The 20229-nt window shown below is 39.2% G+C and overlaps 1 protein-coding gene across 1 annotated transcript in view; it reads right to left on the bottom strand.

Annotated features, from left to right (window-relative positions):
• Positions 1 to 20229, bottom strand: part of ITGAV (integrin subunit alpha V) — a 50500-nt gene that overhangs the window by 17712 nt on the left and 12559 nt on the right. The window contains exons 3-17 of the mRNA XM_074596057.1: positions 15695 to 15786; positions 15068 to 15182; positions 13707 to 13768; positions 12065 to 12110; positions 10382 to 10507; positions 9602 to 9646; positions 9369 to 9412; positions 9225 to 9281; positions 8712 to 8764; positions 8115 to 8317; positions 4472 to 4663; positions 4314 to 4359; positions 3619 to 3720; positions 2791 to 2849; positions 1632 to 1786 (exon numbers count right to left, since the gene is read on the bottom strand). Of these exons, the coding sequence (XP_074452158.1) occupies positions 1632 to 1786; positions 2791 to 2849; positions 3619 to 3720; positions 4314 to 4359; positions 4472 to 4663; positions 8115 to 8317; positions 8712 to 8764; positions 9225 to 9281; positions 9369 to 9412; positions 9602 to 9646; positions 10382 to 10507; positions 12065 to 12110; positions 13707 to 13768; positions 15068 to 15182; positions 15695 to 15786 (1397 nt within the window). The remainder of the gene's footprint in view (positions 1 to 1631; positions 1787 to 2790; positions 2850 to 3618; positions 3721 to 4313; positions 4360 to 4471; positions 4664 to 8114; positions 8318 to 8711; positions 8765 to 9224; positions 9282 to 9368; positions 9413 to 9601; positions 9647 to 10381; positions 10508 to 12064; positions 12111 to 13706; positions 13769 to 15067; positions 15183 to 15694; positions 15787 to 20229) is intronic.

The following is a 20229-nucleotide window of genomic DNA, read 5'->3' as shown; positions in this document are numbered from 1 at the left end:
TTTAATTGTGTTAGCATCTGTCCACATTTATGGGGACTAAAACAAAAAGACAGAAAAAGCAAACTTAAGATTTCAACCTTCTCTGTCTCCTCTGTTATTTGCTGATCTTTGCCTCTTAGTTGCAGATCCGTTTTTCTCCTCCTGGAGAAACTGGCTGCCCATGGCTTGCTTGGACAGGAGTACTCTACGCTGGGTTAAATACTGGCTGGAGAGCCAGGCCCAGAGAGTGGTGGCGAATGGAGTTAAATACAGCTGGTGGCTGGTCACCAGTGGTGTTCCCCAGGGCTCAGAGTTGGGGCCAGTTCTCTTTAATATCTTTATCAATGATCTGGATGAGGGGATTGAGTGCATCCTCAGTCAGTTTGCAGATGACACCAAACTAGGTGGGAGTGTTGACCTGCCTGAGGGTAGGAAGGCTATACAGAGGGATCTGGACAGGCTGGATCGATGAGCCGATGCCAATGGTATGAGGTTCAACAAGGCCAAGTGCCGGGTCCTGCTGTTGGGTCACAACGACCCCATGCAGCGTCACAGGCTCGGGGAAGATTGCCTGAGGAGCTGCCTGGCAGAAAAGGACCTGGGGGTGTTGGTCAGCTGCCAGCTGAATATGAACCAGCAGCGTGCCCAGGTGGCCAAGAAGGCCAACAGCATCCTCGCCTGCATCAGGAACAGTGTGGCCAGCAGGACTAGGGAAGCAATTGTCCCTTTGTAGGACATCTAGCACTGGTGAGGCCGCACCTTGAGTACTGTGTCCAGGTTTGGGTCCCTCACAACAAGACAGACATTGAGGTGCTGGAGCTTGTCCAGAGAAGGGAAACAAAGCTGGTCAGGGGGTCTGGAGAACAAGTCTTATGAGGAGCAGCTGAGGGAGCTGGGGTTGTTCAGCCTGGAGAAAAGGAGGGTGAGGGGAGACCTCATCGCTCTCTACAACTACCTGAAAGGAGGCTGTAGTGAGGTGAGGGTCGGTCTCTTCTCCCAAGTAACAGGCAATAAGACAAGAGGAAATGGCCTCAAGTTGCACCAGGGGAGCTTTAGACTGGATATTAGGAAAAAATGTTTACACTGAAAGGGTTATTAAGCATTGGAAGAGGCTGTGCAGGGAAGTGGTTGAGGCACCATCCCTGGGGGTATTAAAAAGATGGGTAGACATAGTGCTTAGAGATATGGTTTATTATTAGTGATGGTTTTTGTCAGAGTTAGGTTGATGGTTGGACCAGATGATGTGAAAGGTCCCTTCCAACCTAGACGATTCTATGATTCTGTTTCCCTTTGTTCTTTTACCTCCAAGTAGAAGCACAACCTCTGCTTATTGACTTTCATGTTCCTTGGAAATTATAACTAATTTTGTGCCTAGATGACTTGTCCAAGAGGTCTGTAACAAAGTTCAGAATTGAATTTCCAATCCACTTAGTGACCAGGACCTCAGTCACAGTAATATCCATCATTCATCCTTTGACAGCAGTAATAACCCAGGACAGACAGATGAATTTAGCAATTTTAGGTCTATCCATTGGCCATGAAGTTTCTCTAGCATTTATTTTTTCTATTTTTTTTTCTAAAGACTTAACACAAGAAACTTGTAACAGACAATACACCAAAATTATTTGCCTAAAACGCAAATGGCTACTTACCCTCAAGAAGGCATCAAGTTCTTCACAATTCATTTTGCCCCCCTTTGTAATAGTCATGTTCTTAGAGTGGCTAGGCTGTTTGCTGTGGAGAAAGAGAGCTCTCCTTATGGCTCCTTTCTGCTTAAGTTTATCCAACAGCAGCTCGACTTGGAAATCTGTCCAATCCAAAGCATTTAGGTTAGGGATATTACATTCAATTAAACATAGTGCAGATTCCCATCAGAAATGCAGCTAAAAGCTGATTTCAGCTACAATAAAAACCTAGTACTTGGGAGTTTTTAAAACTTCCAGTTCTTTCAATATAAAATCTGGTACTACATTAGTTCTCAATACAGTACTTAACAAGCACTGTTGTTGTCCTAAATTAGACTCTGCTTTTTCCTTAAAAACTGGAAACACATAAGAGCACCAAAACATTTATAATTGCTATAGAACTGCAAGAACAAAAGTTAATTTCCCCCTCCCCAAAAATTTTAAAGCAATCTTTCACGTAAATATTTCACCGTATTGCTAATCTAATTCCATCACATATTTGATATAGAATGAAATTTAAAATATGTAACAGTTATTTACATTAATCTTCCAGATCATACCACCTCTACACATATCATACAGAAAGTAAGGAAAAGTTTTTATAATCAGTAGACAAAATGGCTGTCCGCCACACTACAAAATCTTAGAGACAACTTAAAAACGTGTTTGAAACAATCTTTTCCTGATTCCAATCCAGAGAATCTGATGCTATCAATCAGAAGGTCATGATTTCAACAGAAATGGGAGAACTCCCTTGTGGTTTGTCTGTATTTTTTCAGGCCTAACAATGCACATACTTGAATATTCTTGTCGAAAACTCCCCTCAACGAGAGCTGATCTCAATTCTGTAAAGTACAAGGGACTTTCCAAGACTAGTTCCACTAAGAGATTAAACGTAAACTTGGTACTTTAGTACCAAGTATGCTCAAATCCCACCGATTCCAACACAACTTCAGCAAAAAAACCTGCTTAAGACAGTCATATAGATGTATACGGTTATTGAACTGGTAGGATTGTGCTGTGAAGGGTAGCCAACTGTTTCAATAATGAAAAAGAACGATGACCAGTGCTCGTGTCTGCTAACAATATGAAAAGACTTTAAAGTTTTTAAACTATCAGGACTTACTGAGGGTATTAGGGAGCTTTCCTTTGCCATCCGCTTTTAAGCAGAACTTTACTTTGAAGCTGTTTTGGAGGAAAGAAAAAAAAGATTAATTTCACACACTTTTTCTCTCATTTCCTTCTAAAATTCTTCACTGTTTTTCTCAGTTCCAAAGCATTCTCTTTTGAGACCCTAGCTCACTCCCAAAATCTGTTTTCTACTGGTGGCAGAGAAACTATAACCTAAAAGTAAACAGCAATGCAAAGTTTTCGAGTCTTGACTCATATAGGTATAGTCACCTGTGAAGCAGAGTGTTTATTCCTGAAATCAAACATGGTTCATTTATTTTTAAAACTAGAAGGAACTGGCATACTGAGCTGAAAATTAAGTCAGCACTAGAAAGGAAAAGTGGGTTTGGATAATAGTCCAGGAACAAGAACCAAAACCAGTTTGCAGAGCAGGTCATTTTCTAAGCGTCTTCCATAAACCCACTCTATTTTTCACCTAAAAATTAAGTTAATGGGTGAAAACATTGCAAAAGCTGTGTGCTCTGTTACCATCTTGGGAAGATCTTACTCTACTCAACAGAGACAACTGGCAGTCTCTGCAGGCAGGATGTAAGTGAGCAGTCAGTCTAGCATCTGTTGAAGACAATGTTGGTCCTTCCACTGCTGTCGAAGAGTTCTTATTTTCCACTGTCCGTTCTTTCAGGAAAAAAAAAATAATCTGTATTTGATCGTCTTTTTTTAACTAGCTGACTAGACTTCCTGAATCCTTTCAAAATAGAAAGCCTATAAAAATAAAACCCAAAAAGGTCCCCCCGCCAAGGGAAAACAAAGATACGCAACTTACCAAGAAACTTTTACATCTGACAGCAAACAGGCTTTGTTTTCGGGGTTTAGAATGGTTGGATTAACTTCCAGGGCAGCATTTACTCTAATGACCGGTCTAGCCCTGCAAAGAAAACATCCTCTTGAACAGCATTCAGCACCATGCTCGACAATATCCTCCCCATCAAACTGTGAAATATACACATACACGCTTAGAGAATATTTAGTAAAACTGCAAGAATAACAAATAATCATTTAGTAGATTAGGGAAAAGCAGGAAGCTTTTCCGTGCCCTTTCATTACCATCAGAGTCAGAACGTGGACAATTGTGTTAAGAGGTTGTCCCATCTATTTCTAGCACAGTCAAATAAGGTATTTGCCCAAAATGAGCAAGTTTGGATGAGAACGTCGGGATTGCAGTGTAATAGCTAGCAGCACCCTGTATGTGTCAGAATCTAGAAAACCGTCACTCAGAAAGCCTTGAAGATAGCTTATTTACCTTTTAACTATAGATTACTAAGAAACATAAGCAACAGATAGTAGACTGTAGATTTACTCAGTGAGAACAGCAGTACAACGTTTTTTTAGCCCCAGCAGTTTGGAAGGTGAAGTGGCAGGATTTCAGACTTCCCCTATCCTGCTTTCTTTTGTAGCTCAAGGATGAGACTGAGCTTTCGTTCTGCTCACACTTACGTAAGAGCATAAGGGGATACCCACCTATACAAAACAGCTGTATCAACACCGAAGGCTCCAACAATCAAGTCTAGGAAGAAAGGAGACATAATACACATTGTAATTTATTTTTTAAAATATGCTGTTAGTCACAGGTGGGGCTACTATTAAGTTGTTCTGAAGTGACATTTAGAGCAAAGGACCTGGATATCCATTTTTGTCCACATCTGTGGCTCCTTTCAGCGAGTACCCAAAGCTGGGTGGCATAGTGCGAGCGGCCCACTGCCCTTCAAGAATTTGAGATGGGACAGCATTCAAACCATTTGCTCTTCCATTGTAGATATAGACAAGTCCTCTCTTGTCCTCTCCACCATATGGTGCAGCAACTGCAATATCTGTAAACCAAAAGAACGCCTGTCAGCATCTCCAGACACGGGCTAGGAGAACATTCTTGTGCTTACATTGATCAATAATTTCTGATATTACAGTTTCAATGTGTGTCAGCAGGGAGGAAATGCAACTGGCCTTTGAACATCAACACCTTTTTTTTTTTTTTAATTGGATGCTGGATTTTCCAGAAAGTACAGATGTTTAACAAGAGCATATATCATACACTTGCATGGGGAGGGAAGAGGGAAAGGAATAGTTCTGCAAACACTTCTGCACTTCAGTAGCTGACTTACAGCCAAATCATATGGATTTGAGATGCTTTTGAGAGTATTAAACACCCAGAATTAGTCACTGTTGGCACCAAATCACAAAAGTAAGCAGGATTATCTGCCCATTTCATTAACACATTCATGTTCCTCCAAAGGGTGCGACGTTTTAATAATTCCGGAAAATTTAGATCAGCCTAAAACAATAGTAAATATCAAATTCCAACCTATCCTGATCATGTCTTGGCAACATATTTTATGGAGAACTTTCAATTAGTGCAATTACACTATCTCTTGCAGCTTAATAAATTTGAGAGTACTCATTATCACTCAGTAATAAACACTAATAAACAAAATGCTAATTGGACTATTTGTAAAGACAGCTTTAGAAGTGTACTGCAGTCAAAGACCAAACATGAAAACGTTTAGATACTAAACACCATACAGAGTAATTACATTATTCCCTCCGCTTTCCTTAAATTTGAGAAACTTTCATGAAAAGAACAAGGACTCAAAAGTTTACCATTTTGTATTTTTGACTCATCCTTACAAACTTTGTGAAAACAGTAGAAATTCCAATCTTGCACCATACTGTGATGGAAAGCATTTTAATTAGCACTCCCAAAATGAAACAGAGCAAGGAAAAACAAAATTAAAAAAAAAAAACAGACTAAATAATAGCAAAGTAATCACAAAGGGGCAGCTTTTGCTATGACCTTCTCATCTACAGTGTATTTCAGATTTAAATATGATGGAATCAAAACATTGTTTGGATAATCTCATCAAGTGACCAGATTTTTGGCTATCAGCTGTAACCCTTCCAATGTCTTCTGTAAATAGCTGCAGTGATATTGCATCTTCACACTAATTCTGCATACTATTAGCAATTAAAATCTAAACATTAACCTCATCAAAAACAATGGCATAAAATGGCATTTTGAGCTCCGAAATATACATCCTGTTCAAACTGGTACACTACAAAAGGATGGACCACTTGGTGGATAAGGAACTGGCTAGATGGCCACACTCAAAGGGTTGCGGTCAATGGCTTCAATGTCCACGTGGAGACCACTGATGAGTGGTGTTCCTCAGGGGTCAGTGGTGGGACCAGTGCTGTTCAACATCTTTGTTGGTGACATGGACAGTGGGATTGAGGACACCCTCAGCAAGGTTGCTGACGACACCAAGCTGTGTGGTACAGTCGACACGCTGGAGAGAAAGGATGTCATCCAGAGGGACCTGGACAGGCTTGAGAGGTGGGCCTGTGCAAACCTCATGAAGTTCAACCAGGCCAAGTGCAAGCTCCTGCACCTGGGTCATGGCAATCCCAGGCACTAATACAGGCTGGGCAGAGAATGGCTTGAGAGCAGACCTCAGGAGAAGGACTTCAGGGTGCTGGTGGACGAGAAGCTCAACATGAGCAGGCAATGCACACCTGCAGCCCAGAAAGCCAACCGCATCCTGGGCTACATCAAAAGAAGTATGGCCAGCAAGTCGAGGGAGGCGATTCTGCCCCTCTACTCTGCTCTGGTGAGATCCCACCTGGAGTACTGCATGCAGCTCTGGAGCCCTCAGCACAAGAAGGAGATGGACTTGTTGCAATGGGTCCAGCGGAAGGCCACGAAGATGATCAGAGGGCTGGGGCACCTCTCCTGTGAGGACAGGCTGAGAGAGTTGGGGTTGTTCAGCCTGGAGAAGAGAAGGCTCCGGGGAGACCTTATTGCGGCCTTCCAGTACCTAAAGGGGGCCTACAGGAAAGACGGGGAGGGACTTTTTATCAGGGAGTGGAGCGATATGATGAGGGGTAACGGTTTCAAACTGAAAGAGGGGAAGATTATTAGATATTAGGGAGAAGTTGTTTACACTGAGGGTGGTGAGGCACTGGAACAGGTTGCCCAGGGAAGCTGTGGCTGCCCCATCCCTGGAAATGTTCAAGGCCAGGCTGGATGGGGCTTTGAGCAGTCTGGTCTAGTGGGAGGTGTCCCTGCCCGTGGCAGGGGGGTTGGAACTAGATGATCTTTAAGATCGCTTCCAACCCAAACCATTCTAACAAAAGGAGACTATGAAGTTAACATACTTATACTTGGCCTAAAAATCCATTTTTATCCATTAATGGATAAAGTCACTTATCCACTTAATATCACTTAATGGATAAGTTGCTGGAACAAATTATACTGCTTTCTACATCTCTTCTGCATTTCTTACAGGGTTTTAAAATATGGCTGGTTTAGATATAGAATGAGATCTTTCCAAGATAATTAAAGAAAGCTGAAGATTAAATGCCAAGGATTTAATTAAAAAAAAAGTTAGAGCTACCTGGGGATTTGAAATATTAGCCTATTATAATTTTTGATCTTTCAAAAAATACTTAGCTTGCAGAATGGAAAAAACAAAATTGAGCATTTTTTGTGGAACTCAAATTCCTACCACTCTTCAGGAAACACTGGAGCACGACTTGCACAACAAAGTGTTCTCCCTAGGATTCCTGGAAGTCTCTGTCCCAAAACTATATGATTCTTGTCTGCTTCACTGCTCTCCATTCCTAAGGGAATGCAACAAGAAGCACTGGCAACAGGTTTGAGAGTCCACAGCTTCAGTTGTATCAGACGCAGACTTCTCATCCAAATACTTGCTCAAGACACTCAGCTCTTGGTACAGTTGGCTGTAGTTGTTATGGGATATTTTCACCAGACTCTTCCATTTTGAAATAAAAAAAAATAACAATCCAGACTTTTCTCAGGAAAATCTCTTCTATCAGAAGATTTTTAACCAGCTCTCTGAAACAAATCCTTCTTTTCAGTCATCATTGTATTTCTGGAGAGGAAAATTGGCTTTAAGCAATGGAAACCGGATAATTATATTGAAGATCCTAACAAGCCGCAGTGGAGAGTCAGATACTTCATCGAATTTCTACTGTACTTATCACTTAGAAAGTAATAAACTGATCCGTGTAACAGCTAAAATAATCCATACTGTAGTTTAAATGGTATAGTCTCTGCTCGATGCATCCATGTAACTCCTGTTCGCATTCTTGGGAGTAGCATACAAGCATCGAAAGGAGTCTAGACCTTAGTGTCCAACATTCAGTCATGGTTAGAATGCCTAATGTTTGTGTGCTGAATCCACATTCAGTGTGCTGTCTAGATTTCATCTATGAGCTGAAAATACCGATCAATATATAATGTCCTACCATTGAAGCCATCCTGATCTAGATCCCCCAGAGGTGCAATTGAACTGCTGAATCTTGCAAATATCTCAAAACCATTCAGCTTTGTGATCTGAAACCCTCCAGAGGCTCGCTGAAGGCAAATGGAAACTTGGCCGACCTCCTGAAGTTTCCCATCAGAACCTCGATCCATAAAAAGAGGGGCTCCAATAAACAAATCTGTATAACTGGATCAAAGAAGGATAAGGTTCTTCAGTAAGAGCATGAAAATTCAGCTTCATTCTCTTAAGCATTCATTAGTAGGACTAACTCAGCACCAAAGTCAATATTAAGATGAAAGTTACCTATCTTTAAATTGCAACTGAATGCAAATATTTATTGACAAAGTAAGTACAAATATACCAAATTTCAATGCATTTAAAGCATGTCAATACAGACACAAACAAATCTACAGTTGTTAAAATAAATGTTGAGTGCTAACGAGGAAGTATGTAGCGCAGATACATGTTAAACCAGTAATGAAAACAGAAATCTATGTTGTAGGAAAGACCTTTTAATAAAAGCTTCTGGGTTTATTTCCAGAAACAAGCTGGGTGGCAGTGGGGAAAAGGGGGCTCTTACTTGTCTCCATTGATATCTGTGGCAGCCACCGAATACCCAAAATAGGCAGCCATCTGGAAAACAAAATTCAAACCGCATTTGTGAGTTGTTGTGATATAAACACACAAACAAGCTTATAGAAAGCTGCATAGGGAAGATGTTAGGGAGATTATATATACCACAAAATTTTTTGTCTCCTATTTTCCTTTCTCTTCCTCACTCTGTTAGAAAGTAAACTGATCAGTTACCTTCCCCATCCTCCCTTTCACGATCCAGTCCTCCTTCCCAATTCTCAAAATAGGCAACATTTCCTTCATTTAAATAAGACTGGTTTTCCAAGTAGTACTACAAAACAGGCACTCACAGAATACGTATTTTTAAGATTCCTACACGCTTTATAAAATTTTTCTTTGGCACATAAGTTAGTAACATACAGAATTTATATGTTCTAGTACCCTAAATACCCTCTCCACATATCACCTTTCTGTAAGAATAGCCTCCTGGTCACCCACCATGCTGAACAAAGCTACATACCTGCTCTCCAGTGAAGTTGTACATGGAAGACATGTTTTTCCCATTGTAAATAGACACCTGCACATGAAGAAATACACATTACAGCATACAAACAATATTAACCTTTTTTATTTATTTTAAAGTTTAACGTTTCGAATTTCCTACCATGCCCAGAGTTCTTGCTGCTCTTGGGACTCCAGATACAAAGTCTGAAATATAAAGCAAGACACCCAGGTAACATTCAGGACCCAAAGCACAATGACTGCCTTGAACAGGGCAGCTCGCTCCCAGCGCTTTATACATTTTCCTGTGCACTGTATCCTTTGTTCTATACCGTTTATTTGAAAGACCTGCCCAGCATATTAACGTAGTTTTTTTTACTGAAGCAAGGGTCTTACCTTCTGTGCCATCACCATTGAAGTCTCCAACAGCCACTGAATAACCTGATCAACAGACAAAATTAGAAAATGACTTTAAAAACCTTATTAAACATTTCCATCTCTCTTTACACTCTTCATAGGTCTCTATGCACAGTCCTCTCACTTTGTCTTAAAAGACAATAGAATAAATATTGCCTCTAAGTAGCTTAGGCTATGAATAGCTAAATAAGTAGACTGTAATTCATCAGCATCCGTGAATTTGAGATCAGAAGATGAAAATTTTAAAATTATCATCCTGGAAACTGTCCTGGTCTATCCTTGCTTTTTTCTGAAACCAGTTAGACATATGAGAAGCTAAATGATGACTTCCCACTCCTTCTCTAAGGGACTCTCTTCATTATTTTTCTTCCCAAACATGATTCTTTCACACTTTTATTTTGTTTTGGTAGACTATTTAGAAACAGCTGCTATTCTAAAACTAAATAAGTAAATAGGTATGAAACTAATTTCTCACGTAAAAATCATACCTCCACCATTCCTATATTCGGCCTGAATCACAGAGCACAAAAATTCCTGGAAGTATTTCCATTTATTTTTTTTCATCAGGTGCTTTTTGAAACAAGCCTATGGCAAGATAACTAAGCTTCTGTCATATGTAAATTTGCATTTTTAGGTATGTAGCTCTTTAGTAATCTGTCAAGTATTGCATTAATAGCAGTGTGATTTAGACTTAAATATGAAGAGTGCAAGGGAGTTTTTCAAGTACATCTAGGTTTTCTTCCTCTTCAAACTACGCACCCAAGTAGCTGTCATCAAAAGCAGCACTGGCAGGCCTGGTTGCTAACTGGTCATCATACTTTGTACTGTAGACTTTGGAGTCATATTTAGCCACAATCTCTGTCACTCGATCAGAAATAAGTTGGCCTAAAGAGAAACAAAACAACTTAAAACCACATATAAAATACACGTGCACTCATTCAATAGGCAACAGAACTCATTACAGCACGCTTGCTTCTAAGGCAACAATTCTTCCACAATACCGACCAGAAAATAGTCAACAGCAGCAGCACTAGGACGTGTGGAAGCGAAAATTTGGATCCTACTTCAGCAGAGATTTATGCCCATATTTAATGAAAAGCAGACAAAGAGCTCTCACTGAAAATAGAAGCCGCTCCTGCATGTAAGCCCAGAATTACATGGGACTGCTCAGTTAGGTAACAGTAAGCATATGCTTATGGTATTGCGGAACTGAGTCATCGCTCCTTGTCTAAATACCATAACGTGTGAGCTTAACATGGCAGAGAAGCAGCTAACAAGATGAGCAGTGTATTACGGCGTTCTCTGTTTTCACTTCATTAGCCACTAGATGGTGACTTCATTACAGTCTTTTCTTTGAGTTTAAATTCAATCTTGAATCACAAAAATTAATATTTTTTTTTCAGAAGAGCAATTGCTTCATATACGTATTCATACATGTATGAAGTATAGGGAAAACTACTCCTCCAGCATCTCAGAACATGGAATAAAAATTTGGGGTGAAAAACCTAGTTTTTAGAGGTATAATATTGTCTTCTATTCACAGCTGAGATTTTTTTTTTTGGCAGTAGTAGAAGAGAAGAAGGTTGTTTTGGCAGATGAGATGTCACTTCTGCCAAAAAGCATTAAAATGAATACACAAACAATCTATATTGTACTGTATCTGCAGTTTAGTTTCAATCATTCCATTTTGTTCAGAATTTAAAACAGGGCTGGAAACAAGTCTCTTGTGCTGCTGCATCTACATGTAAGGTGGCGTGATACAGAAGATCTTTCAAAAACATCAGTATTCGCATTAAAAAACAGGCAGCAGAGTTCGGCAGCTATGACCTGATGGTAGCAGGACCATCTTTTCAAGAGAGAGCTATAGCTAAGCGCTGAATGATCCTACAAACAAACACTGTCTGAAGCCCACATGAGCAAAATACATCGGTAATATTCTGTGTACACAGTGCAGTTAGAGGTAAAATCTGCACCCAGGCACAAAGAGGTCAGTATAAACAAATGCAATACATGTTTGCCGTCAAAGGAGAATACAGTTCTCTTTGCAGGGTACATTTCTCCTTGGAAATACATGCTTTGTACGTGTGTCAGAAATTACAAAACATGTAGATTTTGAAACAACTAGCGAAATATCCTAAAGGAAACTTATCCTGCTGGTGGAAACAAACTCCATATTCCTGGGAAAATGCCTTTAAAATGATCATAAAGTTATTTCAAAGACCAAAGACCTAGCTATAAAATTATTACTTCAGCTTTCATCTGTGGTTGCCTTGATTATTCAGGAAATATTTTGAAGGATGAAGAAAAAAATATATTTCCATTATTTTTCTTACTGACAAAGACTTTGACAGTGATTGAAGGAGTGTGGATACAAATGACTAAGAGGATAATGAGACAAATCAAAGTAGTCAACTTCTCTGTGACTGAAATGATATATCTCACCTTGCCAGTAAAAACTTCCAGGTCCTCCCAGTAGCACTCTGTCTCCCTTGGAGGAAGAAAAGAAAAAAAAAAAGAAAAAACACATCAAGCATATCTAAAGACAAGAAAACATGTCCTATGTTTATGGGAAGTAATCCCATGTATGTATATCACAGCAGCTTCACTGACCCCAATGCATTTTATTGTTTGAAAGAATGATTCATTAAAAATGCATCTTGTAAAATGCTAAGATAACAAACAATATGCCTTCAGTAACTTGCTTCTTTACTTCATCCATTTAAAATTCTATGTAGAATTTTGCTTTTACTGTAATAGACCCTTCTACCCACACAAATCTAAGACGACAGAAACATAATTAGGAGGAAACTTTAAGACTGTGACAAGGCAATGATAACATGTTTTTAGGTCAGTACACACAAAACTAGTTTCATTTTCTGGCCCTGCCACTTTCTGTGACTTATCTTTAGAAAAGTTTAATTCAGAAAAGCTGTGAGGTAATTTCCCCACTCCGTATTTCTTGGTACAACTGCAATCCACAAACGATTTTATGAAACCTTAACCACATTAGCTATTCCAATGCTGGGAATTTGCTCCATAAGTACTGGATTGGGCCATAGGCTTTGCTGCATAATTAAGCCACTTATTCGGGTTTTAATCTTAAAAACTCCCATATTCACCACTCAGAAAAATCTAGGTCAGAGATTTGGAGATACCTTACATCGAGGTTTGCCCACTCAGCTCGGGTTTTGGATTAGAGCCCAAGGTTAGTTTTAACTGGGGCTGGAGTCTGCACAGTAAGCCTGAGGGGTGGATGCAAAGTAACTCAAACGCTTACAGTCCTATACTGCATTTTGCACTTTCCTCTGGAGGAAAAACAAGTGTCCTCAGGCAAAGAGAGAATGGATATGACCCAATCAAAAGATGTGAGAAACCCAAAAAATTGCCACATCATAAATAGGACTTGCATGGTCTTAACATGTCCAGACTGTGCTAAACAATTTAGCTGCACAATATAAAAAAAAGCTATAGTTAGTTCTCAGGTTTGCGCACAGTTTTATTGTGCTTGGATTTAAAAAGTAATTGTGAATTTTAAAAGAAAAAATAAGTATAAAAGGCAGGGAGAACATAAACGTATAAGAAACATACAACAGGTGGCAAAAAAAGTCTACTTCTGCTATCTGACGAGAAAAACAAAACATAATTCACAGAACATTGTTTACCAGTTCCCTTTAGCAGTAAGTTATTCTTCCTCAAGAAGTAACACTAGCTATGCACTGATCTCTTCAAAATAAGTGTCTCAAAAAGCCTGGCTACTACAGCTTTTTTCACTCGAGGACCAGCTACAACACAGGTTTATAGCATGAGGCTGGAAAAGCGGATTATTTGTTCAGGATGTGATTCCTGAAAGAGGTGAAAGCATGCTGCTGTGAAGATGTAGAGAGAAACAGGTTTATAATACCAGAGTGGTTTGAAGTTATTTTTGTTTATTCACAACCACGTGTTTGGTTGTGTTTCCCCCCCCCAAGGAATGGTAGTTTACATGTAGTTTCATAATAGCTGTGCTTGTATGTGGTCTGTATCAGGGTTGTCGTTAACTTGCAACTGTCGGCTGACTCGCAGGAATTGAGAAAGAAACCCATACCTTTGTAAAGTCAATGCTAAATCCACCTTGACAAAATCCCTGTCCATCTGCATCGATAGTGGCTACAAAAAAGAATGGATAGAAAAGAAAGTGAGAAAAAAATAAATAAAATAAGTATTATCAGTATTAGGCCAGGTGATTATATGGATACTTTCCAACGCATCTTCCTAAGTAACCTTGCGCTCCTCAACTTGAACTCTTTTTTTCTCCTAAATCAGTATTTTCTCTTCATCAACAACTCACAGCCAAATGCTGTACCAACTTCAGGCCTGGCCTAACATACATATAACATTAACTTATGGTCTAGCTTAACACAGTCAAAGTAAAGAACAACTCCGTGTTTCTTTGTATTTAATCTTCAAAAGTTTTGGGGAAAAAGGTTTGCAATTTTTATTCAGGAAATAAGAGCTCTGGAAAATAGGGAATAATTTTTTTCTTTTGGTATGGAATAAAAATGTGAAAGGTACATAACTGTAAGTTGTTTCAAGTATTGGCTTAAAACCAAAAAAAATAAAAATCATATCTGGCTGAAAAAAATCTCTAGACCCATCCCAGCAAGACTTGTTATGGCTGACTTAATGTTATTGTTATACAGCTCCAGAGTATAAATGTTGAGACCCCTTTATCTACAAGTGTGACTACTTAACTACCATGATTTAGTTTAATATATGCTTATTTAACAACTTTTTATGTTGGACCACACTGGATTTCATTCCTGCTGCTCACCAATAATTTTCAGCAAATAAAAAAAAAAAATCCTAGCTTGAACATTCAACTTTTAGACTCCTGTATTTTAAAAAAATGGTTATAAGCATCTGAATAATCTACCACCTCGAATACATGATATGGATGCGAAACGTTTGGAAAATAAGACTCAAGATGTTCAAGAATTAATATAATTAAACGAATGCATCGCTACCTATGTATGCGTACCTGGAAATCAGAACATACTCGCAAAAAACCTTGTCTTCTAAAATGAGCTTTCTCTTTAAATTACTTGAATAACAATAATTAAGCTTCAGAAAATTCTAGAGCTGGTCTTTGAAAAAAGATTTGCTACATAATTTTGCTTGAGTGATTACTACAGAAGTGATCCTTCCAAAAACTGAAGTCCTCAATTCCAACACCACTTGGATCTAAGATTTTCCTCTGGCCTACAGTAGAGAAAGCAAGGTCTGCATCCCACGCGACAACTGGAGGAGAATTCAGATGTCTGGATCTAGCTGAGTGGGGTTTTTTCTTTTCTAGTTGCTGTGAGGCTATACATGGAAGGGGGAAATACCTGTAAAACACTCCACTTCAAACATACACAACACGAGAGAAATTCCCAACGGAAAAGCAACTAAGTGCTCTACACTTACTTGACCTGCAGGGTGCATATTCCACAGATTTAGATCCTGCGAGCAGGTAACAAGTTCCTACAGGCTCTCTCTCTTGTTTTGTTTCAGTTCTCCAGTGGTACAGTGGGGCACAGGCCTAAGGAAGGTATAACATGACAGTGAGAAATCAAACTTCTCTTCAAAATGTTGGGGAGGTATAGAATAATACAATGGAATTCCAATTTTCTACAGAAGAGTAACCAAAAGCAATTTTGGCAGATGTACCATGTGTTATTAGAGAAGATTTATACTGTGAGCGCTGGGGCAGAAGTATCATCATCAGTTTGTATTTTTAGAAATAGCTGATTTATTGCAAGAGTTTTAGAAATAATGACTTGTTAAAGCAACAGGTGTAAAGAGTTCATCTAGAACTTTTAAGACATTCTAACTTCAGGAAAACTAATTCTACTACTTTCCTCAAAACCAGACAAAAATGCTACAACCTTTGTTCATAAAGACTTTAAAAAGGCTATCCGATAAATTCTGAAAAAAGACAAGTCACACTCATTAGTGGGATTTTTCTAAATTCAGAGTTATCCATATCTTTTCACATTTTCTTCCACTAAAGTATCCCAATACGGCGACTTTTGAAAGGCATCAAAAACCTACCAGAATTTTATCATTTTTGGATCTCACAGAGGCTCCAAACCACTGATGAGACTTAAATTCCAGTGGATCATCAGGAGCAAAATCTCTGTTGCCTACAAAGAAAATGAAAAAGAAGCATAATTTTACAGGAAACTGTACAGTAAGAGTAAAAAAAAAAAAGCTAAGTCATTGGTTTGATGCATATAGAGAAAAGCAGAAAAGAATAACTTTGGAGGACATCACCCTTTTGTGGAAATAGGTTTTAAAAACAATTTCTTCTTATTATTCATTTTTACATCGGGCGCCAAATACAGCTATTTTTACATACAAAGCATTCGTACAATACTTATTTCTTGTAAGAGCGCAAAGTTCATAGCACCTTTGACATTAACACAGTAAATACCTCATAGTTGAGATATTGGACTTTCAAGTCAGATTGCAGCACTGCTCAAGAATCAGTGCCAAAGCCAAGTTAGGACTAACGCTTCTAGAAGAAATGTTGCCCTGATTAAATCACGTGAGTTTTGCCTTTGGCTAGAATTGAGACAGAAATTCTTCCACTATTCTACCAAGTGTTGACATCTCTATTCTGAATGCCACAGCAGTGTACAAAGCATGGCAAGTAGCACGCTTACAAGCCACAAGTAAAGTCAAAGGGTATTCACAAATAAAAACGTTAAGAGAGTTTGCCATACAGAAGAGTAAGTTAAATACAGGATAATTTGCACTGGTGTCTGTATGTTAACTGTTCAGTGATGAAGGCTGGAAGCAGCAACTTAATGAGTGGTATTTCCGCAAGTGTGAATGTCAAAAGTCTTTAAATCATCTTATGTTTCTTACGTACTTTTCATAGGAACAACAACGGAAACTTTGCCAGCCTAACAAGAAAATGGATGTAACACTGGGAAAACATATCTTTTTAAAAAAAGTCACCTGAATGGCTGTTTTAGAGTGCTTAAAGCTAAAGGAGTCAATGAGGCCAACAGCCATGCATCACTTCCACAGACTGCTGGGGGAATCCCCGAACCCAACCCCGCTATGAATCAGAGACCTGTGACTACTTGAATCAACGCCTCCTTGCTTGTCTCACACCTTGTAAAGAATGTTTTGTCTCCAGGAACTGTGTTGCTTCCATTAGGAAAATCCCATGAAACGGACAACAAAAGTCATTCTAATCTGCAGTCAGTCAAAACAAGCAAGTATCTGGACTACTTTTGCTCTTACACTAGAAGTATTTAAAATAAATGCCGGGTGCGAAGCATCACAGAGAACTACTGTGTTTTTTCTGATTTCATCAAAGGTAATTAAAAAACTCCATTTCCTTCTGTCACCCCCTCCTCTACTCTCTTATCGAGCAGGTGCTAAAGACATGGAGAGCCTGACGATGAGCTCACCTGCACAGGTTTATGTACACTTGAACATTTGTACTGTCACCTTTGCACAGACAGAAATGTAGTTCGAAGACCTGCATGTCACAGTCTCATAGCACAGACAACCAAAACTAGATCCAAGATGTTTTCCAAACAGGTAGTTGTCTCAAGCACGCTTCTAAAATCTCTCTTCCATCATCCTCTTTTCTCTTCCTTGACTTTAATTCATGAAAACCCACCCACGGACAGCTTTGCTCAAAGGATGCAGTTGCATGACTGGGTTAGTTTCAGATGAAGCTGCCACCAAAAGGGGTAGAAGATCCCATTTGCTCCTGTCCATATGTTCCTGCTGCCAGCCCCTGTCTTGGCACTGCTACCTTTTCGTCACCTTTTCACACCTTACCTACTAAAAAAAAAAAAAAAAATATTGAACCGGATCAGGGATGAACCCGGCTGACTGCATGGGGAGGGAAGTAGTGCTAACCTGCTGGGGAGACGACAGGAACATGTGGCCGAGAACTATAATCTTTCTGGTAGCATCGGGAACTTAAAATTGGTTTATTCTGCTTGTAACCACACGCAAGGTTACGTGGCCTAGAAAGTCAGATTTGGCTTCTATCACCTATTTGTCCAGCTATTGTCAAATACAAAGAAATCTCTCAGCTTTACTTGCCAAACAAAGCTTTAAAGAATATAAAACTTGGGATTAGTTATGGCATGGTATTTTACACCTTGCTCTACTGTTGGATACTTATGCAATGCTATATATCTATGACTAAAATGAAAGATGGTATAGCAGCTTTATAGTGTAAAGCAGAGTCCTAATGTGCTAGGTACTACAGAAGTGTCTAGGAGGTAAATATCCCTGTTAAGTTTAAAACAACAGGCAACAAGTAGAAGGAATGGTCTTGCCGCAACAGCAGGTAAGCAGCCATTCAGCATTATCAGCAATCTGATTTTATCACAGATGCTAAGGAAATTAGTTCCTTCAAGTTTCAACCGAACGCATCAGCTGAGACAGCATAAAGGAATAAAATCAAATAAAATTAAAAAAAAAAAAAAAGAGACAGATTACTGGTGCCCTGTACCTATGGGCTATGTTGATTGCACTGGAGAAGAGGGGACCCAGTAGTTTAACCAGCACATGCTGCTGAAACAGCCCCTCTCTGCCTTTTCCCCGTCTATCCTTGAACTGCAGGCACTGCCCCCGGCCAAGGAAGAAGCAATGTCCAGCATGGCAACTGGACATGGATTCCTTCTCTTCTCAGTCTTTCTCTCTCTCCCTCAGTCTTTAGGAGACAAAACTATTTTTTTTCTACAGAACTGAAAAAAGCCCTGATTCAGCTCTAAATTGAGAATATTATTGGAAACCTCTCTTCAATTTTATTTTAATAGGTAAACGTCTAGGCTTTGAGACACAGTCAGAAGCTGACGTATAAAAAACTGACATCTCCAAATCAGAAAGCAAATGAACATGACCCCAAGTTTATTATGTTCCAAATGTCATGGCTTCAGAAGCTAGCATCGTAGTTTCTGAAGGCCTAAATAACAGATTAGGAATTCTTATGCATAAAAAAATCGCCACCACATAGTAAAACATGCTCCATTAGGCAATTTGGCTAAACAAATTATATTTATTTATAATACACTACCATTGCAAAAATATTTCACATACTTCTTAGCCAAATTGTCTAATGTCAGTGCAGATACACATACCATAAAAGAACATCTGCCACAAGGTTAAGACGCCTTACATTGAGCTTATCCTGTATTCAAAGCTTCAGTAGTTCTCTAAAACTAAGGGTGGGTGTCTTGGGGAGAGGAAGCTGTTGTTCAGCTTCGGACTGGCTGTAACACAGGAAACTGCACTAAGACAAAACTAGATCCAGTAGAAAGTACGTATGTTGGAAACATGGAGTTCGCAAACAAAAAACTGCAAACCTTAAGTAAAAGTCGAATCTGATGTTAACTCTCTACTTAAGAAGGAAGGTAATCTTTATTTACCCAGCCCCATTTGAAATTCTCCCCAGGAAAACACTGTGTAAAGAGATTATGAGCCTTTCCCTCAGGTCCAGAAGATAAACTGATTTTATGAGGAAATCTGGAAAACACCTGTCATCGAAAATCCCCTTGCTTTTAAGGAGAAACCATTTATGTTTCTGTCCTTGATGGGGGAAAACAAACATAAAGTATACTTAAATGTGAGCAAATCAGAGTTAAATATGGTGGTTTAGCTATACTGTAAAGTAGATTTGCCACAGGAAGATATAAGACTGACTTCAGCATTTCTGTGTTTTAGTATAAATAAAGACCTTGACTGTATTATTATATTACCATGGTATAATTTTTCAGTGTTAGTTATAAAAACACACACACACACCCCAAAAAAAACCCACCAAAAAAACCCCATAAGCCTTCCCCCATAACCTTTAAAAAAAGTACCCACATTAAATGAAGCAAACTGTAATACGGGTAGGATTTAAACCTACAGGGATTTATAAATTCAGATCAACATTTTGATATAATACAGTCAGCCTTACTGCTATAATGGTTCTTATAGCCACTGCTGTTTTCCTTGTATTTCTGAATTCTGCTCAGTTTGGAGTGCCTCAAGAATACCTTAGAAATATCTTTAAACCAATGATGCACATTTTAAACAGGCATTCAAACAAATATATCTAAGCAATACAAAGAATGTTCTGACTAGATTTATTCACGAAAACGTTCAGAGTTTTTACACAATGCAATTTGTCAGACTAAAATGCAGCCGCTACCGGGACCTCTGCTTGATGGGTCGTTAATTCCAGGATTATGTCATTTGACCATAGGGTATTTTTTGCATCTGTAAAGGCAGCTCATGCCGTGGTTTTTCCTTTGCTGCTCATTGTAGTAGCCATCACATGATGATTTTACATAACTCTTTCATTAGGGAAAAAGGGCCGACGTGCCAAGTCAACTGCGCTTTGTCTCACAAAGTACTGTCCAGGTGGGGTGATGGGCTTGTCCAGGCAGGAACAGAACTGCTTTAAAAATTCACTACATGGGTGCGTTGCTGCTGCTGGACCAACGGAATATTGTCACCTCACTGCGCGACACAGGATTTAAATTGATAAATGGGAACTGATGCGGAGGAACGCTGAGTAGAAATTGCAGAAAAAGGCAGAAAATTATAGGCTAAGCCATCTT

This window comes from Larus michahellis, chromosome 7 (genome assembly GCF_964199755.1).
Source record: "Larus michahellis chromosome 7, bLarMic1.1, whole genome shotgun sequence".
In the NCBI taxonomy this organism is placed as follows: domain Eukaryota; kingdom Metazoa; phylum Chordata; class Aves; order Charadriiformes; family Laridae; genus Larus; species Larus michahellis.
This window is presented reverse-complemented; position numbering and strand designations above follow the sequence as displayed.